At 34.2% G+C, this 25,771-nt stretch overlaps 1 protein-coding gene across 6 annotated transcripts in view; it reads left to right on the forward strand.

Moving 5' to 3' along the window:
* ATP2B1 (ATPase plasma membrane Ca2+ transporting 1) overlaps positions 1 to 23,971 on the forward strand; it is a 116,812-nt gene extending 92,841 nt beyond the window's left edge. For 2 of the 6 annotated variants that reach the window (XM_012469358.2, XM_064376893.1), the window contains exons 13-22: positions 2,512 to 2,691; positions 3,372 to 3,459; positions 3,826 to 3,932; positions 9,459 to 9,650; positions 9,876 to 10,089; positions 10,553 to 10,764; positions 12,400 to 12,507; positions 14,317 to 14,499; positions 14,882 to 15,033; positions 22,226 to 23,971. In XM_012469358.2, coding sequence (XP_012324781.2) covers positions 2,512 to 2,691; positions 3,372 to 3,459; positions 3,826 to 3,932; positions 9,459 to 9,650; positions 9,876 to 10,089; positions 10,553 to 10,764; positions 12,400 to 12,507; positions 14,317 to 14,499; positions 14,882 to 15,033; positions 22,226 to 22,238 — 1,449 coding nt within the window. In that variant the 3' untranslated portion in view covers positions 22,239 to 23,971. The remainder of the gene's footprint in view (positions 1 to 2,511; positions 2,692 to 3,371; positions 3,460 to 3,825; positions 3,933 to 9,458; positions 9,651 to 9,875; positions 10,090 to 10,552; positions 10,765 to 12,399; positions 12,508 to 14,316; positions 14,500 to 14,881; positions 15,034 to 22,225) is intronic. The other 4 variants (XM_012469355.2, XM_012469356.2, XM_012469357.2 and 1 more) reach the window with 2 other exon arrangements.
* The last annotated feature ends 1,800 nt before the right edge of the window (positions 23,972 to 25,771 follow it).

Raw genomic sequence — 25,771 nt, forward strand, 5'->3', positions numbered from 1 at the left:
GTAAAAAAGATAGTTTGTAGAGATCTAAAAGATAGTTTGTAGAGATCTAGATGTAAAAAAGTAGAGATAGTTTGTGAATTTTAAGCTGGAAGCATCTGATGATTAGTAGGCAGTTAATAATGTTAGTGTGCCTTTCTTATGTATTATTTGCCACATAGTTTTCGCCTGAGACCAGTTTCTCCCTTTTTTTCATTGTCTCCAAATGATCCTGGGATACTACCTAATCAAGGACTGCTTAGATATAAAAATTTAGATTGTATCTCAAATGAGATAACAGGAGGTATACACATTTATAAAACAGACAAGTATTTTTAGTGTCAAATACTAAGTTTTTGAAAAAATAATACAAGCAAATTCTGTCCTTTTGCTCATCACTCTGGCATTAGGACCTAAGCACAGTGTTTGGCATTCAGTAAATATTAATTTGAGTAAGTGCATGTGATGTGTCTCTCCAATGGTTTGAATCACTAAGAGTTGACTAGGTGGAGGTAAATAACTTTTATAATGTAAATCTTAAAACTTATGAATATGTATATAAGTTGCAATTAATTACATACATATTTTAAAACATGGTACGCTGGGCCAAGCATGTTGACTCACACCTGTAATCCCAGCACTTTGGGAGGCTGAGGCAGACAGATCGCCTGAGCTCAAGTAAGACCAGCCTGGGCAACATGGTGAAACCCAGTCTCTACCAAAAATACAAGAAATTGGCTGGGCATGGTTGTGTGCACCTGTGGTCCCAGCTACTCGGGAGACTGAGGTGGGAAGATCACTTGAGCCTGGGAAGCGGAGGTTGCAGTGAATCAAGATTCCACCACTGCACTTTATTTTGGGTGACAGAGTGAGACCCATCTTAAAAAAAAAAAAAAAAAAGATACCTTGCCTGGAATGTGCACCCCTTAGAAAATGTCCCCTTGCTTTTATCCCAAAGATAATTAATTCAGCAGTTCAATAAATACTAAGCTCCAGTTACATGCCTGGCGCTTATTTGTTAAATGAACAAAAGGCATACTGGGTATTAGTGATGCAAAGATAAGGTAAAGGTCCTACCTTCAAGAAACTCATTGAGGATTCAGGTAAACAATAACTATAGTATGACTTAATGACCTGTAATAGAGGTATGTATAAGATGAAGGTGCACTTTTGTCTAGGTAGGCCAAGAAAGCTCCAGATAAGTTAAGATTTACACTGGATTTAGGATAGACTTCACAGATAGGCTGCAGTCCAAAGTTAGCCTTCAGTCAAGTTATCTTGTGGAGGTGGGTGGGGGCGGGGATCAGAAACATTAAGTATGAAGAAATTACACACAAATCTGGGTTTCTTCTTTCGTTTCCAATTACAGATTCTGTTAACATTGGGCTCTCATTGCATCATGGCAGAAATAACGCTAGAGCTAAAGAGCTCTTTCATTAAACATTTGTCTCGGGGGTTTGTCATTTTCAGCATATTTTCTTCATGTGTATTACCTGCATGATCCTGTAGGCATTTGAATTTGTAACCTCTGCTCCCGTAGGCTCAGTGTGGATTTTCTAGTTATAGAAAAACGAGAAAAGATTTTCTAGGTAAAAGAGCTATAGTGGCAGAGGCACAAACAGTGATTCTTTTATACTGAGAACTTTGAGGTTTGCATGTAACTGCTGAGGAATCATCATATATTTTAAGAAAGTATGTTTCTTTTAGAAAAAACTCTGCCATCAAGTATATCAGATGTTTTAAAGGAGGAACAAACTTAAAGACAGGGTACCAATTAAAAAGCCATTGCAGTAGGTTGGGCAACAAGCAATAGAGACATGATGCAGGGCAAGTTTGAGGTAGGATCCATGGGATTTACTGGCTTCTAAGGATGTAGGATAAGGGAGATGAAAGAGGAGGTACAGGTGACTGTTACGTTTCTGCTAGACAGGAAAAGGAAACGTTTCGCTTTTCGGATGGAAATAGGTAAAGGAAACATGATACCCACTTTTCAGGTGGAATTATTAATCCTCCTACAGTGAGGTAGGGGCAGGATGTAGATTCAAGAGTCATTTAGAATATGATGGAATTAGATGGAAATTTAAGGTATGAGAGTAGGTAAGGTAACCCTTAAGAGATATGGATTGTGAGCCACCCTTAACCCTAAACAAAAGAATATCAACATTTTACTCTGGTGTCATCTGGGTGCTAAAACCAGAAAGTTAGAAAGCCAACCAGAAAAGAATTGCCTAATGGTTGTTAGGGGGAAAGGGTGCTTTAAAAAGCCTTCTATAAATAAATACTGCAAGCAAATTAGTAGATAATAATTGAAAACGAAGCCTGAGCTAAGCCTGGCAGTGGAATTGGAAAGAGATTATTGAAAATAGTTCAAGAAGTACTGAGTATTGGAAATGAAATCAATCAGTATCATTAAGTCGTTGTAGCATTGTCATCATTTGGGGGACTATAAAATAATGCAGTTGTGTGCAGTGAAATATTTTTTCCTCTAGAAATACCAATTTAATTTTGTGATATATTTTTTTCTATGTAAACCAGGTACCAGATGCAATTAAAAAGTGTCAGAGGGCTGGAATTACTGTGCGGATGGTCACTGGTGATAATATTAATACTGCTCGAGCCATTGCTACCAAATGTGGTATTTTACATCCTGGGGAAGATTTTCTGTGCCTAGAAGGTAAAGATTTTAACAGAAGAATACGAAATGAAAAAGGAGAGGTAAAGATTTATTTATTTTTTTTAGTTGACAGATTTTTAATATATTAGGAATTTAATATAATTCAACAAACACATATTGAATATGCACTATGTTAGGCCCCATGCATGAAATAAATAACCTTTAGGAAGCAAAATACTAGTCTAAGGGATAAAAGAGAGAAATAATAAAGAAACTGGTCCTAAAGGAAGTGCGCACATCTTGCTATATGAATGCTATATGAAGGCATTGGCTGTGAATCTAGGCCAATTTCAGAAGTTCAGTATGTATAAGAGAGTAATGGGAGATGGGTTGGAAGGGCTGATCTGGAGAATATTTTAGGGGACCCCAAACTCTCTGAGCAACTTAGGCTAAATTAAGGAAGTTCTATTTTCATAAGGCAGTAGGGAGATTTTTAAAATTTGGTCTTATGTATAAAACAGTGGCTTTTAAACTTGAGTATGCATCAAAGTCACCTAGAGAGATTATTAAAACATAGATTGCTGGGCCTGCCCCAGAGTACTTGCTAAGATAGATCTGGGTCCATGCCCAAGAATTCACATTTCTAACAAATTCCCAGAAGTTTCTGATGGTATTGTTCTGTGGACCATACTTGGAGAGCTACTGATAAATATGCCAGATAGCTAATTAGGATTTAGGAAACTAGTTTTGGGCGTATTTTAACTTTGATAAACATTTATAGATTGAGCAAGAGAGGATAGACAAGATTTGGCCAAAGCTTCGAGTACTTGCAAGATCATCTCCTACTGATAAGCATACACTGGTTAAAGGTAAGTAGATTTTTCAGTTATTTCACAATTTCTTAATACAGAAATGTGTTCTGCTTCTTAAACTAGTAATAGATAATGAATATTAGATTGAGTCATGGATATCATCTGTTTTAATAAAATCTAAGTACATTTCCTTTGATATCTTAGGTAAATTGTATTTATCTTAAGTGATTAAAACACGATATTGCTCTGAATATACCCATAGTTTATGAAGTAGGTTCTCCAACATCTAAGCAGCTTCCATTTCTATGTTTGTTTATTTATTTTTAACCTTGAGTCCATAAAACCAACTAGTCAGGATATTCTTCAGAATCATCTTGTTAAAGACTAATGTTTTTATAACACAAATATTTACTTGTGTTTAAGGTATAATTGACAGCACTGTCTCAGACCAACGCCAGGTTGTAGCTGTAACTGGTGATGGTACAAATGATGGCCCAGCACTAAAGAAAGCAGATGTTGGATTTGCAATGGTAAGAATTTACTCATTCAGATATCCAAATGTAATTTCCTGGCTGGTTTGTTTGTTTGTTGACTAAATTACTATGGATTTTAAACACTGTCCCTCAAGATTAGTTTGAGGGATAATTAATAAGCCTAAATTGGTTTATAAGTCTAATTAGTTTATGCGTTAGCTTTATTTGATGCCATGAAATCTGACTAGATTATTTCTTTTGAACAACTTAATAATATTGTATGTTGACTTTGTAGTCTGTTAAGTTTTTTAATGTCTGTCATCTTATCTGAACCTTTTAACAGTCCTTTTAAGCAAGACACAGGCTTAGAACAGTTGTGTATTTAAAAATATAATTGAGACTCCTCCATTCATCACTCAGTTACTCAGTTCTTTAAAAAGTAATTGAATACCATCATTTTATAATCTTTTTTGATTAAAAAAAGCCTACCTACTTGTTTCCCCCAAAGTCCTCAATTTAAGTATTTTATTTTCTTCTAGTTTTATTTTATTTTTGGAAAATACTGGTTCATAATCACAATTCTCAAATCCAGAACTGTCAGGAAACTGAAATATTTAACCTAAATTTTGCAGCAGGCTCATTTGATTACAAAATTTGTTCTGAACTGATATGAGGCTATTTGTCCTACTTAGTGTGAATATTCATAACCATTGTGGAGATTTTAATGTGATATTTATGGGGTGCTAAGCTCTTTGGGAAAATTGAGGTATAAGGTTATATGTATCATTATCTTTCCAAACTGTTAGAGACTGAATTCTGAATCATAATCTGGCCCTAAGTTTTTCAGATGAGAGATTGTTTTTGTGTACAAATGTTTATTTGCATAATTTGTCCCCCTGATATTTTGCTGCTAAAATAGAAATTTAGAAGATCCACCATGGTGGCAGCCTTTCAACAGGAGTGAAAGAGATGAGGAAAGGAAATTATAGGTGAATTTCTCTCAATTAAAAGTAATGAATCCAAAGATCCCCACCCTACCCCATCTCAAATTTAAATGGTTGGCAGCTGCATTGGTAGGCGCTTCTGAAGTCGTGTGAAGCATAGCTGAAGAGGTATATTGAGTAATTAAGTGCTCTTCCTTTTGCTCTAGGCAAACAGGCTCATTCCCTTTAGGAACAAAGGATCACTCACTGCTGCTCTTGCAGGATTATTGCTATTTACAATCTGACAGCTGACCAGAAAAAGTTATGTAAAATGCATTTTAAAATTAAAAAAAGCTTTCTTCCCAAAACTTGAATTAAGACAGATAAAATGGGCTTTAAATGAATGCAAGTAAATATAATAATGCAAATAAAAACAGTACAGTGGCTGGTTGGTTCGTGTTTTTTTTTGTTTGTTTGTTTTTTTTTAAGCTCTCGACGGTTTTAGGCTCAATTGTACAACTTTTGAATGATAACATCAAAAATCTAAGTTTAGTTCAAAAACAGTCTGGCCATGGTGGCTCATGCCTGTAATACTAGCACTTTGGGAGGCTGAGGTGGATGGGTCACATGAGGTCAGGAGTTCAAGAACAGCCTGGCCAACATGGCAAAACCCCCATCTCTACTAAAAAAAAAGAACATACAAAAACTAGCTGAGTGTGGTGGCACATACACCTGTAATCCCAGCTACTCGGGAGGCTGAGGCATGTGAATCACTTGAACCCAGGAGGCACAGGCTACAGTGAGCCAAGATAGCACCACTGCACTCCAGCCTAGGTGACAGAGCAAGACTCTGTCTCAAATAAATAAATAAATAAGTAAAATTAGTTCGAAAACATAGAGAAACTGTAAGTGCTTAGTGCCTTGGACTTGTAACTACTCTTATTTAAGCTTGAATTTAGTTTTGCATTTGTTCAGATAAAACTTAAAGACAAACATATTAGCGGTTTTTTTTTTTAGTTACAAGAAATTGCTATTGATTAGTTCTTTCTAAATGTATTTCTTATTTTTCAGGCAGATATAGCATTTTAGAGCCTATTTTCTTGATTTGTTGATCTATAGATAAAGTGCGTGTTCTGCATGTACATTCAGCCCTTTGTATCCATGGATTCTGCATCACGGAATCAACCAACTGGATCGAAAATATTGAGGACAAAACGGATGGTTGCATCTGTAGTGAACATATACAGACTTTTTTTCTTGTCATGATTCCCTAAACAATACAGTATAACAGTTATTTACATAGCAAGTTTTGATTAAAGGAGAGAATCCTTGTCACATGATAGTATTCTTACCAAAAATTAGTCAACCATCTATAGAGATACTGCTATCATCAAAGACTGAATGTCGTGGTATAATCCAATAATCAAATACATCTATGGTAGTAAAACCTAAGGTAATTAAAATACTTTATTTTAAACTTTCTTTGGATTAATGCGGGACTCCAAATATTAAGAGGCTGTGTTCAGTATTCCAGTCCAGAAACATTAGAAGTGAAGAGTTGCTGCCTCCTAAAGATTCACAGCACATGGAAATAATCACAGGATAGTGACAAGTATCTCAGGAAGAAGTCCTTGACTCTACCTGTAGAGACTGGGAAAGGTTTTCTGGAAGAGGTGCCATTTTAGCTGAGGGAAGGGGCAGAACCAGGAACCAAGAGGCCCTCATTCATCAGTGAATTATGTACAAGTTGTTCAACCTAACTAGAAAAGATTGTGGTGCTGTAATGAGATATGAAGCTAGAAGGATTCAGAGGGAGCCACATGAAAAAGGCCTTGAATGCCAAGATGAAGAATTTTTTTCTCTTATCCTGTAGATTAATATTTGCCAAGCCTACTTCTGAATGAGTAAAATAAGTTTAGAAATACTATGCGATATCATATTACTCCTAGAAGCTCATTTTTTAAAAGCAGTTTAACCTTTTGTGATTCAAAGTTTTCCAGACTTGTTTCATCATGGAACTAGTTTTTATTTGAATGCCCATTAACACTGTAGAGTTACTTTTAGAAATGTTAAGGATTTTGAGCAAGGGAATGGTGAGCTTTGCATTAGTGTAATATGGGTATGATGAGAATCAAGAAATCCCATTGAGTTTAAGTGTTTTAAATATGTGGGGCATTGGCTGGGCACAGTGGCTCACACCTGTAACCCCATCACTTTGAAAGACCAAGGTGGGTGGATCTCTTGAGAACAGGAGTGGATCTCTTGAACCTGGCCAACATGGTAAAGCCTGTCTCTCCTGAAAATACAAAACAGCTGGGCATGGTGGTGTGCTCCTGTAATCCCAGCCACTCAGGAGGCTGAGGCAGGAGAATCGCTTGAACCCAGGAGGCAGAGGTGGCAGTGAGCTGAGATCACACCACTGCACTCCAGCCTGGGTGACAAAGCAAGACTCTATCTCAAAAAAAAAAAATTATGTGGGACATCAAAAGTAAAATATTCACATTGGGAGCTGGAGACTAAGATTCTAAAATAAGATTGTTCCTTCGTTGAATATTTTGAGAAAGGTTTTATTTGAACTTCATGTTTATCAAAATAAGGTATGCATAGCATTTAAAAGGTCAAGTAGTTCTGTAAGACTTAATACCAAGTCCCCTACCACATACCAAATTTTTGGCTCCCAAAGGAAACTGTTTTAGCTGCTTCTTTTCTTTAGTTTTGTGCCTTTATATCTCTAAATCACATGATTCTGGTGCTTTTTGATTTTTTTAATATAAGGCATTAACTACTGACTTTCATTAATGAAAATGAGGACTTAGTTCTTTCACAGGCACGTAGACACAGGTATCCTCACCACATTCACTCCATATATCTTCATGCTCACTACCTATCCCATCATTGCCTGTAGAATTATATCATAATTTAGGTTCAATCAATATTCAGTCCTTACTGTGACTGTAAATGCTGTTTCAACCTATGTGGTCTACTGTAATTACTTTTCCTTCCTTACACAACTTTTTACATTCCCTATAATTTGTCCTTTGCTTGATTTTAGTTTTTATTTTGTTTGTTTGGAGTTTTTTGGCTTAATTTTTGTATGTACTTAACACAAATTCATCCCCAAGTTCTCTGTTCCATACATCAGAGACCGCATTCTTACCAATTTCAGTTTCTAAGAGAGACCTCTCTCAGCATCTTTCAACGTGCCTTAACCTGCACTTGCTCTTTGCTAGCCTTGCTGCACAGCTGTCTTTTTGGTCTCCATACCTGAGGATTTTCGTTCTCTCTCGTTTGTGTTGGATCTTGTACTTTGTGAATTTGGTGGTATCATCTTCTTTGGTTTACTCCCTTATTTGGTGGAGTCATCTCCTTTAGCTACTTCCTGAGAAAGGGTTTGTCTTAGTCCATTTTGTATTGCTATAACAGAATAACTAAGACTTAGTAATTCATAAACAATAAAAGTTTCTTTGACTTGAGGTTCTGGAGGTGAGTAAATCCAAGAGCAGGGTGCCAGCATCTTGTGAAGGCCTTCATGCCTTATTGTGTCATAGGAGAAGGGAAAGAGAGCACCACAAGTGAGCACAAAAGCAGGAGGAGATCGGTCAAATTCACCTTTATGACGAATTCACTCTTGATAATGAAGCCACTCCCGACATAATGACATTAATCCATACATGAGGGCAGAAATCATGAAATCACCTCTGAGTTTCCATGTCTCCACGTTGCTGATTAGAGATTACGTTTCCAACACATGAATTTGGGGAACACTTTCAGCCCATAGCAGGGTTCATGAGGTTAAGCTTTTCATAATTTTTTAGTGAATCCTACTCCCTTCTAATTACTGCCTTACCTCTCTGCAAAGATAACCAGTATCCTGAAGATTATTACTTTTGCCTGTTTTTGAACTTTGTACAGAAGAATCATACATTATATGTTGAGTTCATCTGCTTTATTCAGCATTATGTTTATGAGATCATTTATATCGAATATAGTTGTAGTTCACTCATTTTATTAATCCACAATTTATTAATCTACTCCATTCTCCTGTTGATGACATTGTTATTAGTTTCAAGCTTCTAAATGCATCTTCAGTAGACTTTCAAGAGATCTACCTTTTGTTCCTACCTTCACCTCTACTTCCAGTGCCACCTAAAACTGCCAAGTCCAGAGCTGTATAGGAGGATTCTGTTGTGGGGGAAAAGGGTACTTTTCCTTCTACTCTATCATTGGATTAGGATTCAGCTTTCTTATATTTACTGAGTTACCATTTAGCTTTCTGCTTTCTAGCCTCTAAGGTTTTGTGGGGTTTTTATTTTTTTGGTAGAATCTCCTTTTCCTCTTTGTCTTCATAAAGTTTGTTTGCTTTTTATTAATATATACCTTTTTGTGTGGCTTTTGGAAGGAACTTGGGTCATGTCTTTGTTCATTCCTCCATTTTTAACCCAACTTGAACCTTATTTTTAATGCTTCATTCTTTGATTTCTGCTAAACCAGAATGTCTTTCCTAGTAATATCTTAGAAGAATGCTGTTACCTTCTTTTAGCATAAATTTAAGTCAATATAATTTAAGTATAGTGGTAAACTTTATTAATTGTGTATTTTTTGACTCTTTGAAATTTATACTTAAAACATTTAGTCTAATTCACAACAATTTTTTTAACAGGGTATTGCTGGAACTGACGTAGCTAAAGAAGCATCTGATATTATTCTCACAGATGACAACTTTACAAGCATTGTTAAAGCAGTTATGTGGGGACGAAATGTCTATGACAGCATCTCAAAATTCCTTCAGTTCCAACTTACTGTTAATGTAGTAGCAGTGATTGTTGCTTTTACGGGCGCCTGTATTACTCAAGTAGGTGATGATTTGTCTATTAAAACTTGTTTACTTTAAATTTTAAAAAGTATGTAAAATGCCTTTTTAAAATAATATTTAAGCTAAAGCTTAATATTTTAGGTTAGTTTATATAAAAATATTATCCTGTTCTGTTTCTCAAGTTTTTAAGTCCTAAAGGCTTCCTGAGAATTGCTGAGTCCCTGAGTAGTTGTGAATGTCTATTAGGAAACCTATCTTTTCTAGGACTCACCGCTTAAGGCTGTGCAGATGCTGTGGGTAAACCTCATAATGGATACACTCGCTTCCCTGGCTCTGGCAACGGAACCACCCACTGAGTCTCTCTTGCTTCGGAAACCTTATGGTAGAAATAAGCCTCTCATCTCACGTACAATGATGAAGAATATTTTGGGTCATGCATTCTATCAACTTGTAGTAGTCTTTACACTCTTATTTGCTGGTAAGAATTCAGTGTCTAATACATAAAGCTTGAGTAAATTGTTTCTTTTCCAAGCTAATCATCCAAGATGTTATAATGTTATAAATTTTCAAAAGTCTAGGTTCTGTTCCTGATTTCCCATTTATCCTTAATTTCTTCTTCTCTACCAGTCAGTGCTTAGTAAATTTGGGGAGACAATAAGATAGATAGTAGGGAGAGAATAAAAAGTCCTGATATCTTATCCTGGCTCTGCCACTAACTTAGATATGTGATCTTGAGATTATCACCATAGTTCTGGGAGCTTCTGTTTCCTTGTCTAAAAAACAAGAGAGTTGTACTGGGTAATCCCAGGTTTCTTCCAGCTCCTTCCATGCTGCCATTCCAGATCAAATAAAAGGTCTAGCTAAGTTTTATTTTGTATACTTCCTTGAAATGTTGTTATTTGGTATGATAATTACAAAATAGTAATTTTTAATTCTTTCAGGAGAAAAGTTTTTTGACATTGATAGTGGAAGAAATGCTCCTTTGCATGCTCCTCCTTCAGAACATTATACTATTGTTTTTAATACCTTTGTGCTGATGCAACTTTTCAACGAAATAAATGCCCGGAAAATTCATGGTGAAAGAAATGTATTTGAAGGAATCTTTAACAATGCCATCTTCTGCACGATTGTTTTAGGCACTTTTGTGGTACAGGTGGGTAATTGGAAAAGAGAGTTCCAAATGTGACTCTTATATAGGAGACATTAGGTAAACAGCTTGTTCTAGCAATCACTTGTGTGGAACATGTATGGAACTATTGCCTTGGTGACATCTGTAGTATCATGGTGATTTAAGGTATATATTAAAGAATATGAGAACTGAATCTCTTGTTCTTAGAAGTAAATGCCACAACCAACTAGACAAACTGTTTTATTTCTTCCAACTCTAAAGTGAAAGATAATTATTTCTTAGGAAACAAAATCAGCGAATCATATTAATTGTTTCCCCAGTACCTTAATGGCTTCCCCAGTACCTTAATATTTGTTTTACATCCCACATTATACAAAAAAAGACAAAGCTTAAACTTAAAAAAAATTAAGATCACTTATACAAATAAATATTGAACTCTTTTGATGCTCATTATTTTCTTGATTTATAAAAGAAAATTATTTCAGTTTTATATCTCTATTAAAATCCAGGCCTGATTGTCAAATCAGTTATAATCTAATTGGGCTACTAACAAAGCAGTTGGAAATCTATCTTTACAAGTATACAAATTAACTTAAAAAAATAGTGGAACTGAGAAGTAAAAATCACTTGAATTTGGATAAACTAGAGCTAAAAACAATGGAATTGTAAATTTAATGTTTTTAGATGTTAACTACCAAAATTATTTTTGATTTTAATATTTGGGAACTACTTAACTGCCATATCAAAGAGATGCCTATCAGACTCTTACAGGAGGGCCTATCAGACTCTATCACAGGAGAGTGAATATTGTTATTTGATTCTTTTTAAAAAAGTTGTTTATTTTTACTTGTTTTTTTAATTAAGATGGGATCTTGCTATGTTGCCTAGGCTGGTCTTTGAACTCCTGGACTCAAGCAATCCTCTCACCTCAGCCTTCAAAAGTGCTAGAATTACAGGTGTGAGTCATCATACCCAACTCCAGTTACTTCTCTTAATATTTTCATGCACACTATTTTAGGTCTTTCAGAATAATGAGCAGAGGATAAGCACTGTACTATGAATTTATGTTCATCATCAGGCCTCACTCGCTTCATAAAGGAGAGCAAATCTGAGATCATCTCACCTGAGTTAGCTCGTATTTCATAGAACTTTGCAAGTTGCCTTTCTTCTCTTACAGTCTGTTTGTATTTATCTTAACATATCTAAATGTTAACTAGAAATAAACAGCTATGTGAAATTTTAAAAGGATTGTGTATTTTTTCATTAACATACAGTCTTTTCTAGAAAAGAGTACTGTATTTTGAGAAAGGCATAAATTAATTATTTGAAGAATTGTACTAAATACAGGGGAAAGTTATTCTTGTGGGTCATAAGAATTTTACTTTTTAGTAAGCATAATTTAAACATGAAATAAGTATACATTAAAAATATTGGACAAAGATTTTACTTTATTTCATTTGTCTTTTTTAAGAGGGAAAGTGCCCTGGAGGGGAAAGAGGAAAGGTCTATTTCAGTTGTTTTATTTTCAGTTGTGACTAATATAATACACTTTATCAGAATAGTGGTTGTGCACCTCGTTTTAGAGGATATATATTTGGTATTTTTTAGAGTATGTGAATATTTAAATTTAAGTAAATTTACTCTTGATTATTCCTCCAGATAATAATTGTGCAGTTTGGTGGAAAACCTTTCAGTTGTTCAGAACTTTCAATAGAACAGTGGCTATGGTCAATATTCCTAGGAATGGGAACGTTACTCTGGGGCCAGGTAAAAATCTCATCAGTTTTTGTTTAAACCTAAAGTGATTTTTTTTTTTTAATTTTTAATGTTTATTTTCTTTAATCAGTTTCATTACTTGATTCTAAATAGTTAACATGGTGAGTAAAAAGAAAGGGAATTCAAAAATAAGTTTTTTAATGTTTTATTAGTTCCATTATGTCACTTGTTTATTACAATTATGCCTATACTATAAAATATTATCTTAACTTGTTTTTTAGAACAAGTTTCTTAGCAGTTGTTAAAAATGATGTATTTATAACTGGCTAGGATGCTTACATCTGTTATCTTTTACTCTATAACCTAATTTACATTTTCAGAATGAAATTTTTTACAAAAACGTAAAAAGTACATATACTTCATCATTTTGTTCTGTAATTTAATCCAATATACAACACAGGAAAAACTGAGCTTTACTAAGAGCATGTGTTTTTAAGAATAATGTTACTTAGAAAAAGAGGTCACAAAATGACGTTTTAGATTTGAATTGAATAGCTTTAACAGTGTATATATAAAGTGCCTGAAATAAGAAATATACCTCATGTTTACTATAGGCAGCTTACTTGCAAATGCATGTTGTTATTTTTTAAATATAAGTGATGATTTATGCATTGTTCATTTTAAGCCCATTATTATTACTATAAAACTAAGTTAGAGAAAATCTATACTAACATTTTCATAAATGAAGGTTAATATAATTACGGCATAGAATTTGTGTGAGCTAATTTATTGTCATTCTGCAAATCAGTGAAACCAGGCTTTCAGGTTTTTCTTAAATTTAGCTCAATCTTTACATCTTTTTATCTCTTCTTTTTCTTAATTATGTTTCTAGGTCCAGAGGGTTCTTAACCATTTTGAATACCTCATTGATAGAGATCATCTTTTAAGTAGGACCCATACTTGGTCCATATTTCCTTTTTGATTATCATTGTGATTATTTCATAGTGTTTTCTGATAATCTGGCCAGTTTGAGGAAGAGGAAATTCAGTACAGCATATATACCCACAAGACTCAAGTTATTGTCTAGTTGACACTGTCTGCTCATTTTTAAGTGTACCATGGTAGAACAAGCACTGTCTTTGGTACTCAGGAGACCTCACCTTGGTGAAATGAGTTGGTTGGACTAGAAGTTCTCCAAGCAGAATTCTATAGCTGACTACACGCTTGGTTCTCCCTGATAAACCCAACTGCTGCCTTAGAGAATGAATTTTAACACATAAGCTAATACATGTGTATTGGTGTTTCTTATATCCTTTGTGTTTTCTGGGGCATCTGTTTTTGTTTGGTGTCATCAATCAGTACTAATATAATTTTAAACTGTTGCATTTTTAAAAATTACTTAACAAAACTATGTTCAGTGTAACCTTGATGATTTTTTTAATTTTTATACATTTTTTTCTCATTGAACTCTAACAGCATTGTAAACTTGTTTTGCATCTTATAAGACCACCTGCCATTTTCATTGTATTCAAAGTAAATATAATAGGAGTTTAAATACATATATCAGAGCATGGTTTTACAGAGTACTGTCTTGAATGTCCTGATGAAAATGTGAAAAATGTAATCGGGTTAATTTCCGTTTAGGAAAACTTTTTACCCTTCAAACTCAAATCTTTTGTGTAGCTAAGAGAAGAATATATTTTGCTCTGGGAGAGAAAGACTAATCACCAGGATCTCATTACTTCATTGGTAAAGATAGTCGGGATACTCTCACCACTTTTAATACCTTTAGTATTACAGTTGATCAGCTTACCTCACCTTGATATGATTTATTTCTAAGTTCATTCCCCTGTGTTGTAGCTTATTTCAACAATTCCAACTAGCCGTTTAAAATTCCTCAAAGAAGCTGGTCATGGAACACAAAAGGAAGAAATACCTGAGGAGGAATTAGCAGAGGATGTTGAAGAGATTGATCACGCTGAAAGGGAGTTGCGGCGTGGCCAAATCTTGTGGTTTAGAGGTCTGAACAGAATCCAAACACAGGTATGGGCCTGGTAGAGAGGTAGGAGAGATGATGGGAGCCAGGGCTTTTTTACCTGGGGAGGAGGTTACAGTGTGCTCCTTAAACTTCCTCTCTAGCCTTCCCAACCCACATATTGTATTCTCTTGAAAAGTAGTACTGGTGCCTGGAATGAGTGAAACTTTTAACTGATTATGAAAGAATGTGTCTATATGCCCCTAAGCTCCTTTTTTCCTAGCTCCCCCACCCCCTACTTCATCTCAAAATGCTATTCTTGCCTATTTATCTGCTCTGTAAAAAGTGCCTTTTTCTTTACTTTTTATATGTTGATAGATGGAATGGTCCTTTCTCTTGTTCTCTCTCTCTCTTGCTGAGCAAGCTGTCACAATCTCTGATTCCTTGCAGATGGATGTAGTGAATGCTTTCCAGAGTGGAAGTTCCATTCAGGGGGCTCTAAGGCGGCAACCCTCCATCGCCAGCCAGCATCATGATGTAACAAATATTTCTACCCCTACACATGTAGTGTTTTCCTCTTCTACTGCTTCTACTACTGTGGGGTGTGAGTGTGTGTTCCTAAGTGCATGAAATTAACATTTCCTACTTCACACACCTAACGTTTCTCATTTTCTCCTTAATGTTTGAATTCATTGTTCAGGCTTTTTCATAAAGCTTTCTTTTCGTAAAGTGGATTGAGACCTCAAAGTGTTGTCGTTGTTGTTTTATTTCTTAGAGGGCTAGATAACAGGTGGAACAATTGCAACCAAAGATTAGATGCAATCTGTGAGCTTGTCTCTGTGCTATCTCTGATAGTTAATATGGGGAATAAAATTGTAGCTTAGAACTTGTGAAACTACTATAAATGTTTGAGTATATGCCTTCCAACCTGTTTATACTGCATGGTTCTTAGAAGCATGTGATTTGAAACTCATCTGACAGAACCAGGAAATTGCATTTTCAAAGCTAAGAATGAACTTAGCATTTTGACTTTTGTCCAGTTTGGAAATTTAGTTAGTAGCCTCAAGACAAGTTTTCATTATGTATAGCCAGTTGCTTGCCTTCTTAACCTGAAATTTTTTTTTTTTTTTTTTTTTTTTTTGCTTGATTGTGGGATGGTTGGAGGGAAATCACTGTGTAAACTTAAAAAGTTTCTGTGGTATTTAAGATTTGGGGTGGCTTCGTTTTTCCATTTGTATAGTCAATTTAGTTAAAATTGCATCATAGATAAGAAATGTTGTTAAGTTTCAGCAGAAGTAGGAAAAGTATACTATTGTTGAACCAATAAATACTGTAATTTTCAATAATTTACTAAAATAACATTTTGTTTCAGGTTTTTAGTAAATAGCAAACTTTCTAATAGCCTAAAGCCATAATTCTTACTGAGAATTCATGGTGTGGAGGCATTAAAGATGTAAACCCAGCCTCACCCCCAAAATTTATTGAGATACCTAAGGTTAGTCTTGAAGTGAGCAGAGACCTATCTTTTCCATTTAGTCTCCAGCCGGTGAAAGACTAGAGGAACGTTGGGAAGCTGGAAAGAGGATGAATTAAGGAAAAAAAACAGTGCAGACGTTTTACTTAATGCCTGTTTGTTCCTTGTCTGCTTAAGTAATTTTCATTTGGTATTTTTAAAAATGTTGTGAAACAGGCAGAGTAAGAACTGTCCCTGTTTTACAGTATGAAAACTACCTTAGAATTTAAATAACTTGTCTACAGCTAATAAGCCGAGGCCACATGATGTAAAGTGCACACAGATGTTCTAAGTGACCCTCTAACATTAAGATATTCAATTTACGTACAGGGACAGCTAGAACTCTTCCTTTTAAAAATTACCTACTTGAATAAAATGGTAACTGTAAATTGCCTGGCTGTATGCCTGGTACAGTAGAAATGCCTCTTCCTCCCTGTATCTATGGATTTCAAACTATGCCTCTCTCTCTAGAGCTTCTTACTACCTAGCCGTAGTTGGTAAACGTTCCACAGTCCTTTATGGAAGGCCTACCATATGTCAGAGCTACGCTAGAACCTCCAGAACCTTCAGTCTAGTAAAGGAAAAAAACAAATAGTTAGAAATTTCTACATAGTAGTAAAACACACGCTGTCATAACAGAGTCCTTAGCTTACCCTGGAAAGTCACGAAAAATTGTCTGAAGGAGGTGACTCCCAAGATGACCCTTGATAGAATTCACCAATTGAGGCCTCAGTGATTATAGTCTGATATTAAAGGAAGAATAAACTAAGGGATGCTGAAATGGAAAGTGTCTGTTTATACCCCACAAGAAGGAGCCAAGCTAAGACTTTACCCTGATAGACCTCCTTCTCTCAAAATTTTAAATTTGAAAAATTTTAAACCTATAGAAAGTTGAAAAATTAATATATGAAAATATTTCACCTGGATTTACCACTTAATATTTTATGACACTATTTGTATATTAATATATACTTTTTTCTAGCCATTTGAAAATGGCAGATACCATGGCATTTTATCCCTAAATACTATATAGCATGTACCTAAGAATATCCATATATAATCAAACTTTATTATCATATCCAATAAATTTAACATTGATACCATATTATCTAACAGTTTATATTCAGATTTCTCTAGTTGCCCCCAAAATTTTCTTTATAGCTTTTTAAACTCAAGAAATAATTATTGACAGTATGTGTGTTTTGAGTCTAGTAACTAACCTGGATTCATTCCCTGCCTTTATTTTTTATGACATTGACTTTGAAGAATCCAGGTGAATTGTCTTATAAAGGGTTCTACATTCCAGATTTGTCTGATTGTTTTCTACTGATTAACTTCATATTAAACTTTTTTGACAAGCTTGTCTCATAGGTGATGTGGATCCTATTCATTTTCATTTAATAATATTTTAAGTAATTGTTTTTTTCATTTGGAGGGATGTCAGTATACTTTAGTTATACTATACTTACTATATTTCTCATTGTGTTCCAAGCTTCATAGTAAATATCAAAGCAATCATAAACTGTTTTAAGACAGACAGGCAGACACATATACACACACACACCCCTGCACTTCTACCGCAGGCTCTTTTTTTCTGATGCACAGTTACATATGAAACCGTTTCTGGACCCATGTGGCTAGGGGAGCAGATACTTCAGGGAAGTAAAGATACACTTAAGAGAGTGGCAAAGGAAGGTTTGTAATTGTTGCTTTATCAAGATTTGAGATAGTTACTTCTTTATTCTATGTCCTATGTTCTTGGAGTTATCCAGGGACTAAATCATATCTTGTTAATACAGTTGTCATTATACACTAAGAGTTGCAGTAATTATGTTGCTGTTAACCATAAACATCTTTCAGCCTTATTGGTGGAGCATTGTCTTAGGTGATACAGAACATCAGCCAATATATAGAATTATCTTAATATATTTAATGAAAGGTTTCATTTGATCACTGTATTTCTGCCCTAATATGGAATAGTTTTAGAAATACCTGTGATGTCAAATTTCTTTGACCTTTATTGGGTGCTAAAATGGAAGAAATAATCCATTTTGACTTTGTCAAACGCTAGACTCAAAACATCTCTGAAGATTCCTTTTTCCCTTCATTTATTAGTCATATCTTTACTCTTACAGATCTCTAGAGAAAACATTCTGTAGTTTTTTGTTTTTTTTGTTTTTATATCAGTCTTTACCATTAGATTTTTTTTTCCCCTGAATAAATTGCTGGAGCTTCCTGGAAATTAGAAATTGAGAGAAAATTTTGTTTTCTAGGTGAAGGGTCAGCAAACTACAGCTTATGGGCCAAATCTAGCCTGTTGCCTGTTTTTGGAAATAAGTTGTTATTGGAATGCAGCCTTGCCCATTCATTTAAGTATTACCTGTGGCAAATTTTTCACTACAAGGGCAGAGTTGTATAATTGTGACAGATTGTATGGCTCACAGAGCCTAAAATATTTTGTTGCCTGGCACTTTACAGAAAAAGTTTGCCAACTCCTGTTCCAGATAGATAAAAACATTACACAGGTGGTTCTCCTTTTGAGAAAATTTAATATTCAAGTACCCAACTTTGGTAAACAATCTAGAATTTTTTCTGGTTGCAAAGTGTCTTTTACTGTACCATTACAATTTTTTAACTTAGTGCACATAGAAAAGTAATAATGAAAACAAATTTCAGAAGTGGGCAATTTGTTGTAGAAGATAAGATTTATTGGCTTGTGATTAGTATTTTAGAGCTCTCTCTTTTGTACAGTGTTTTGGGCAGTAAACAATGTTATTTTCTGCTATCAGAAGTTACGATGGTATTTAGAAGAATTGGTTTTGTAGGTTCATGATCTTGTTTTTATTATATTTCATATATTGTTTACCTTGATCATCATTTCCAGTTTCTTACAATTACTTCATAATTACGATAATCACTTCAGTTTTTTGGTTTACCATATATGCTTCATGCAGTATTTTTTGGTTTTTTTCCTCTGTTGAATAATTTACTTTTACAGAATATTTTGAACTTAGGAATTACTGAATTTTTCTTAATTCTCATAATTTTGAGGGGTATAATGTTCCACAGAGTAGATTTAAATAGATAATAAATAGGAATTGGATTTTAAAACTGGATAAAATAAATAGGCTTGGATTTTCAAAAGCACGTAATTAAGTTTACTTACATTTATGCTTAAATTTAATTATTTATGGTATTAATAATTTATGTAGGTAGTTTCCTTCCTACCTAAACTATTGTTCACAAAATTATTCTTTTCCTCACAGTTTACTATACTGTGAGAATTTTACATACAGGAAGTAATAAAGATCAGAGCAAGTGTAAGCCAGCTCAGTGTCGTGCCTTAGATCAAGAGGGCTTTCTTATGTTCTTTATAAGTAAAAAGTAAAACAAATCTGGTTCGATGATTTCTGATTAATCTGAATTTTATTGTATGTATCTTGAGAACTGTTCTTTGAAAATTGAATTGCTTTGGAGCATTGCTGAGCTGTCCTTGTTGTAACGCTCTGAAACTAACCAGTTATGTGGCTTACATAGATGAGTCAGACAAAGGAAGCATTAACCTTAACCTTATGGAATGTTTTATTCTAGTGAATTTAGTGATAAAGTAAATGTTTGTTTTTGTCTTTTCTTGACTTCCAGTGAACCTGGAATTAGCCCAGAAACCTAGGTTTTAAGACTCTTTACCACTAATTAAGAGTTCCTTAATAAGTCAGCCACCCATCCTCTCCGTTGCACAGTTTCATTATTTATGAAGTGGTTAGAAAAAAAAAATCTCTAATATTGTTTCAATAAATTCTTCAGATAGGAAGAATCTTGCCAGAACTGAAAATTTGCTAAGAAGGAATTTCATCTGATTTTGCCTGCCAATGGTGTATGTGTATAATTGCATGTGCACATACACTTGTTGTCATCACCTTTACATTCTGCCCCTCTTAGAGCTTCACTAACTCTCAAATCTTTAACATAAGTTCACACCTTTCTTCTGAGCTCTGGTATTTTCCAAATTTAACATGTTTTAAAAGTAGATTTATTTCCTCCTTGATTCTTCTCTGCTCACTTTTATGCCCAGACTGGTTACAAAGAAAGAAAAACAGAAAACACAAACACGTACACAGAAAGCTTAACTGTTGTTCTATCTTCAATAGTAGCAACATCAGCAATCTTGTCAAATAAGCAACAGTTTCAGGGTTGTCTTAAATAGTTCTCACCACCGATCAAGTTTGCTGGCTGATCTTCCAAATTGCATTCTCCTCCTTGCCTACGGGCTGCTATCAACAATTTTTTTTTTTAGGAAGTTATCTTTTTGTTTTTTAAGCTTTACAGTTTGTTATTAGGACAGTCAGGATACTTGCTAAATGTGCACATGTATAAAATGTGAATTTTAAGACTTCACAATAAAATATTAAATTACTATAACGTTATATTTTGCAAGTATTGTTTACATTCCACATGTAGAACACTTTACATCTTAGTAAAGGGGAAGGAGAACAAGAGCAATAAAAGAAATTGAAAATATATATGCTGCTGTTCATCAGTCAAATTAAGAAACTAAAGTACAGGCAATCGAATAGAATAGAATTATAAAAGATGGTAAAGTTGCAAGACATTGTAGAGTAGATGCTTACTGCTCCAAGTGTGGATCATGGACCAGCAGCTTCAGCATCACCTTGGAGGTTGTTAGAAATTCAGGACCTCAGGCCCCTGCTGAATCAGAATCTGTGTTTTTAACAAGATTCCCAGCTAATTTACATGCACATTACAGCTCAAGAAGCCCTGGCCTCAATACTTGTGACCTAACACTGTTTTAAGTTTGTAGTGTGCTAACGAATTTAATCTACCACAACAACCCCGTAAGGCAAGTACTATTGCTATTTCCCATTTTATAGTTGAAGAAACCTGTTTGACCAATGTTCCTCAGGTAGTAAGTGGCAGAGCTGGAATTTACGCCCAGACATTTTGCTTTTGTATTTCTTAGTTGACGGTGCTGTACTCTCTATATAAAGAGCTAAGTGAATATATATTAAAGCAGCTTACAAATAGGGCTTGGCAAATAAGGAAAGACAACTTGAAGGTGAGATGAGAAGTGGATGCATGGCCCTAAACTCTATATTACATTTTTAAAATGCATTTACATGTTCATTTGAAGAAATGTATTAATTTATTCATTATTACTGTCTTACTAGATGAATTTGGTGACTGCATCTTTTTTTCTAGAATGTCAAAGTGTTGTTTACTTCTCTTAACGTTGAATAAATGGTGTCTTTATTACTAAATAGGATTTATTAGAATCAAAGCAAAAGGAAACACTGTATTTGAATTGATACATAGTAAGTGCTCAACTACTTAGATTTTGTCCTTTTTTTCTAAATCTGAATGACACTTGGGTTAATAGCACTTAATGTGTGCACTGATGTTTTTGATTACTCATTAACCTTTTTCATTTATACAGCAGACTGAGAAGGAAGATGAATTGTTGAACTATCTGTTTAGGGGTGAAAAGACTAGAAAACTTTTAATACTTTAGGTATTCTTGGGAAATTTTTCACAGAAGAATTCCAAAGGATTTGTTTTTGTTTTTGATCTATTCCTTCTAGATAACTGTAGTAATTGATTTAAGTTTTAATCTGTTACAGAGAAAAACACACTTTATAGACAATGATAGACAAATGGCATATACTCAAATATTTATAGCTGTTTAATGGCATTTTATAGACATTTGTTTGGGTTTTGTTCTTATTTTTATTTTTAATGAAGGGAGTAGTTGGGTAGATGTGAGTTCATTGTGGCATTCAGCTTATATTTGCTTGGCTTTTTCATAGTCGGTGACACCCTAATTCCTAGCATGATAAATAGTAACCCTTTGTGCTTGATTTTGTTTAACTTATTTGAATTGTTTTCAAAATACATTCTTTTTAATTTTTTTTAAATCAGCTAAGCTTGTGTATGATTAAGTTTTTGTTTTGTCTTTTTGTTTGATTTTGTTCTTTTAGGGAAAAAATCCTATAAAATGGCTATTAAATTTTTAGCCAATGACAATGAGATTTTCTTAATATTAATTTGAATTCTATACCTCTTAATTCTTAGAGTATGTGGTTTTGTTGTTCTGTAGTGTCTTACTAAAATATTCATTTTTTTACAGTGTATTGCAAGTTCCACTGCATTACATGCAAATATGATTCACTCATACCTAGCTGTTTGTGGATTCAGACTCATAAATGAACCATTTTTAAGTTGTTAATAGTGTACTGACATCTTTCTATGTTTTCTGATGTTTACAGATTCGAGTGGTGAATGCATTTCGTAGTTCTTTATATGAAGGGTTAGAAAAACCGGAATCAAGAAGTTCGATTCACAACTTTATGACACATCCTGAGTTTAGGATAGAAGATTCAGAGCCTCATATCCCCCTTATTGATGACACTGATGCTGAAGATGATGCTCCTACAAAACGTAACTCCAGTCCTCCACCCTCTCCCAACAAAAATAACAATGCTGTTGACAGTGGAATTCACCTTACAATAGAAATGAACAAGTCTGCTACCTCTTCATCCCCAGGAAGCCCACTACATAGTTTGGAAACATCACTCTGATTGTAAGCTGAATGTTAACACACTAGCTGCATTGTAAAGAAACAAATTGAAACTGGGTCTTTTCACATATTGTGATGGACAAGCTAGTATTCTTGTCTTTGGACTTCAACAGAAGACACACTTGTACGAATGTAGATTTATTTTTTTAAAAAAAAGCAAAGCTTTCTGCCAGACTGAGGGTGCTTTTTGGGGGGTGGGAGAAATGAACTGACAGATAAACAGTAATTCAGCGTAAGTGACCCGTGGATCATCAGTAGTACCCAGGCATGGTCCTGAACAGTGTATTAGCAGAGCTTTAGTTTATCTCAGCCCTGGATGGGAGAGAGGGAGGAGTAAAGCTGGGCAACAAAGAGCCCTGGATCATTGAATTGATACTTTAATTTCTGCTGTTGGCTGTTAATAATTTGGATTATTTATGTTTATAAATGATACAGATCTGTTTACAAGGTTTGTAGATACTTTTTTTGTTCCTGTTCATAGATGGGAAGCTTCCTTATAACTGATGCAGAGAAAAATTAGTCCTTCAAATACTGCTGTATTTTCAGGAAAAAACAAAGGGGGTGTTTCTATTGAAACTGTACTAAATTTTTGCCTACAATTTACCTTGTTAAATATTGTAGATAAATTGCTAATACTAATAGCCAAATAGATAACACTAATGCTTTGTTTAAAAAAAAATGAAAAAACAAAACAAAACAAAAAAACCTGAGCAGTGGTGTTCTAATGAAGTTATGACATCTGTCCTAATTAGTTTCTTAAATACATTTACTACTTAATGGTTTTGAAGCAACTGTTTAATTTTTAAAATTTTTGGAAACTTGCTAATAACCTTTTGTTCAGAATTTAGTAGATTGTTTAATGCAGGACATCAACTACACAATGAAAGATGCTTGAAATGCTTTTGTTATTTCAGGCAAATCAAATTAAATCAAACTATCAAACTACAAGAGAACCTTAGTCCTTTTTGTTTTTGTCTAAACATGTTAGTTCAGTGATGTCTTGGTGAACTGTGAGTGAACTGTATTGATTTTTCTAATCTTTAGAGACCTTCACACAGCATGAGGGCTGTTGACATTTTGAAAAAGGTTAATAAGTAGAAGCATACATGTTTTCCTTTTGTTTTTGAAACTTGTTTGTAAACATAAATAAATATGCCCTTTTATTAAACAAATTTATGGCAATGTTTTTTTAAAAGACATTTCAGCTTCTTTTCTCAATTCCGCATATATAGTGCATTAGTCTGTTCTCTTTGACCACAATTGGAATGAATTTCAAGATGGTAACAGCCCCATGAAGTACCACTTAAATTCCTTGCTGGTAATCTGATAAAATCAGATTAAGAAAATTAACACAATTTTGCCATTTAACAAACTCTTAGTAGAATTTAGTTTGTCTAAGCTAGCCTCACAGGTAAAAAAAAAAAAAAAAAAAGAAGTAATAGTGACCACCATTGTCTTTGATACGTTTAATTTAATTCTTAAGTGGCCAAATAACAGATTAGATAAAATGAGATTGCATGAAAAAGTTCTAAAATGATATATTTAGATGCAGTAATTAACCATATGTTAGAATGCCCATTTCTGAGCCAATTGGATTCTTTAGCTCTCTTTTTCTTTCCTTTGTCTACCTTCTTCCCTTTTTTGCCTCTGTCTTTACCCTTTAGAAACTGGCATGTGTTAGAGCCCAGATTTCACAAGATATACAATCCTCAGGCTGACATAAAGTTTACGAGGACTACTAGGATAACTGAGAGTGCTGACCCAGCAAAGAAACATTTAGCTGATGGTGCTTGATATTTTTGGTGGGTGGGGGAAATCTTTTTCTCTCCATCAAATCTTTGCAGTAATCCTCTGCAAGTCTTAGAAACACATTGGCTCTGTCAGCATTTGTAATTGTACATTTATTCATCAGGTATTTATAGTGAATCATACTGTAAAAAAAGAGGTAGCATGATATGCTGGAAAGCATATTAGACTAGGAGTCAAGACCTGGTTTCTAGTCTTGGTTTTGCCATTAATGTGCTGCATGATCTTGGGAAAATCATTTACCCTAAATAAGGGTGGCAGACTATCTTGAAGAACCCTTTCAACTCTAATAATTGACCCTATCAACTGGAGAGCCCACAAGGCATAGGGAATAGAGAAAAGGGAAATGTTTTCAGGTTTCTTTTTTATTTTGGTTATGCTTAAATATGAATGTAATTACCAAAAGATTTAGAAGTGCATGTGCTTTGGAGGATTTGTATTGAGCTTTTACAGTATTCATTTTTCAACTCAAGGCAATGGCTTTCTACACCAACTCTAATTCATAAACGGGTCTTACGACATCCATGAAGTAGTAGCAAGACATGCTTAGTGTGTATTTCTCTCTTTGAGACACTATAATTTCTACCAGAAATTTCCAGAGCATTATGTAAGTAGAAAAAAAATGCAAGCAAGCTATTAAAGATCTTGGATCCCATCATATAGTATGTATAGCTGAAATCTGTAATTCAATCACTTTCTCTCTTTTATCCTCTAACCAAAAAATTGTTTAATTTTGCATCCCAAATGTTTTTAATCTTTGTATATTTTTAAAAAATCCTTTTCTCTTCATCATTGCCTTTTTTGTGGTTGTAAATAGACTTACTTGCACTTTGAAGATGAGTTACTCCTTGTCATCTTACAAATATGTGATATGGTAATTTTCATAACAGATGTCAGTTTTGAACCAAGAATTGGTGATTTGTTTATAAGAAAAAAACTGGCTTCATTTCTGTGAAATTGCTCTTTGAAAATTTCTTTTTACACGTGTAAGCCAACTGAGATACCGTGATGGTGTTGATTTCTTTCAATGATGCTTACCATCTATTTTAGCCACTGAGCCTTTTATTATTTGTCTATTTGTAAAGTTTATTTGTCTTAACTCATTTAATAAATATACTGTTTATCTGTTTCTGAATGGGGACTGAACTTTTTGAATATTGATACTGATTTGAAAATATTTTGGAATTACTTTTTTCTACTTGAAATTTTAAAAAATTAATTGAAAATTCTATAATGTACTTGAAATGTTATGGTTGTGTTACAGTGAATCACTGTTCTAATAATATGCATGATCTTGCCTCTAAAATGAGAAGTAGGTACATTGTCCCTACTCTCCTACCCACTGTCTTCAGCCCTTATAGCACAATAGATCATTTCTGCAGTCTGTGGGAGTGTAATCTGGTTTTAGAACAGATTAGTTTTCACATTA

Source organism: Aotus nancymaae, unplaced genomic scaffold, assembly GCF_030222135.1.
Source record: "Aotus nancymaae isolate 86718 unplaced genomic scaffold, 86718_ANA_hifiasm-v0.15.2.pri h1tg000016l, whole genome shotgun sequence".
NCBI classification, from domain to species: domain Eukaryota; kingdom Metazoa; phylum Chordata; class Mammalia; order Primates; family Aotidae; genus Aotus; species Aotus nancymaae.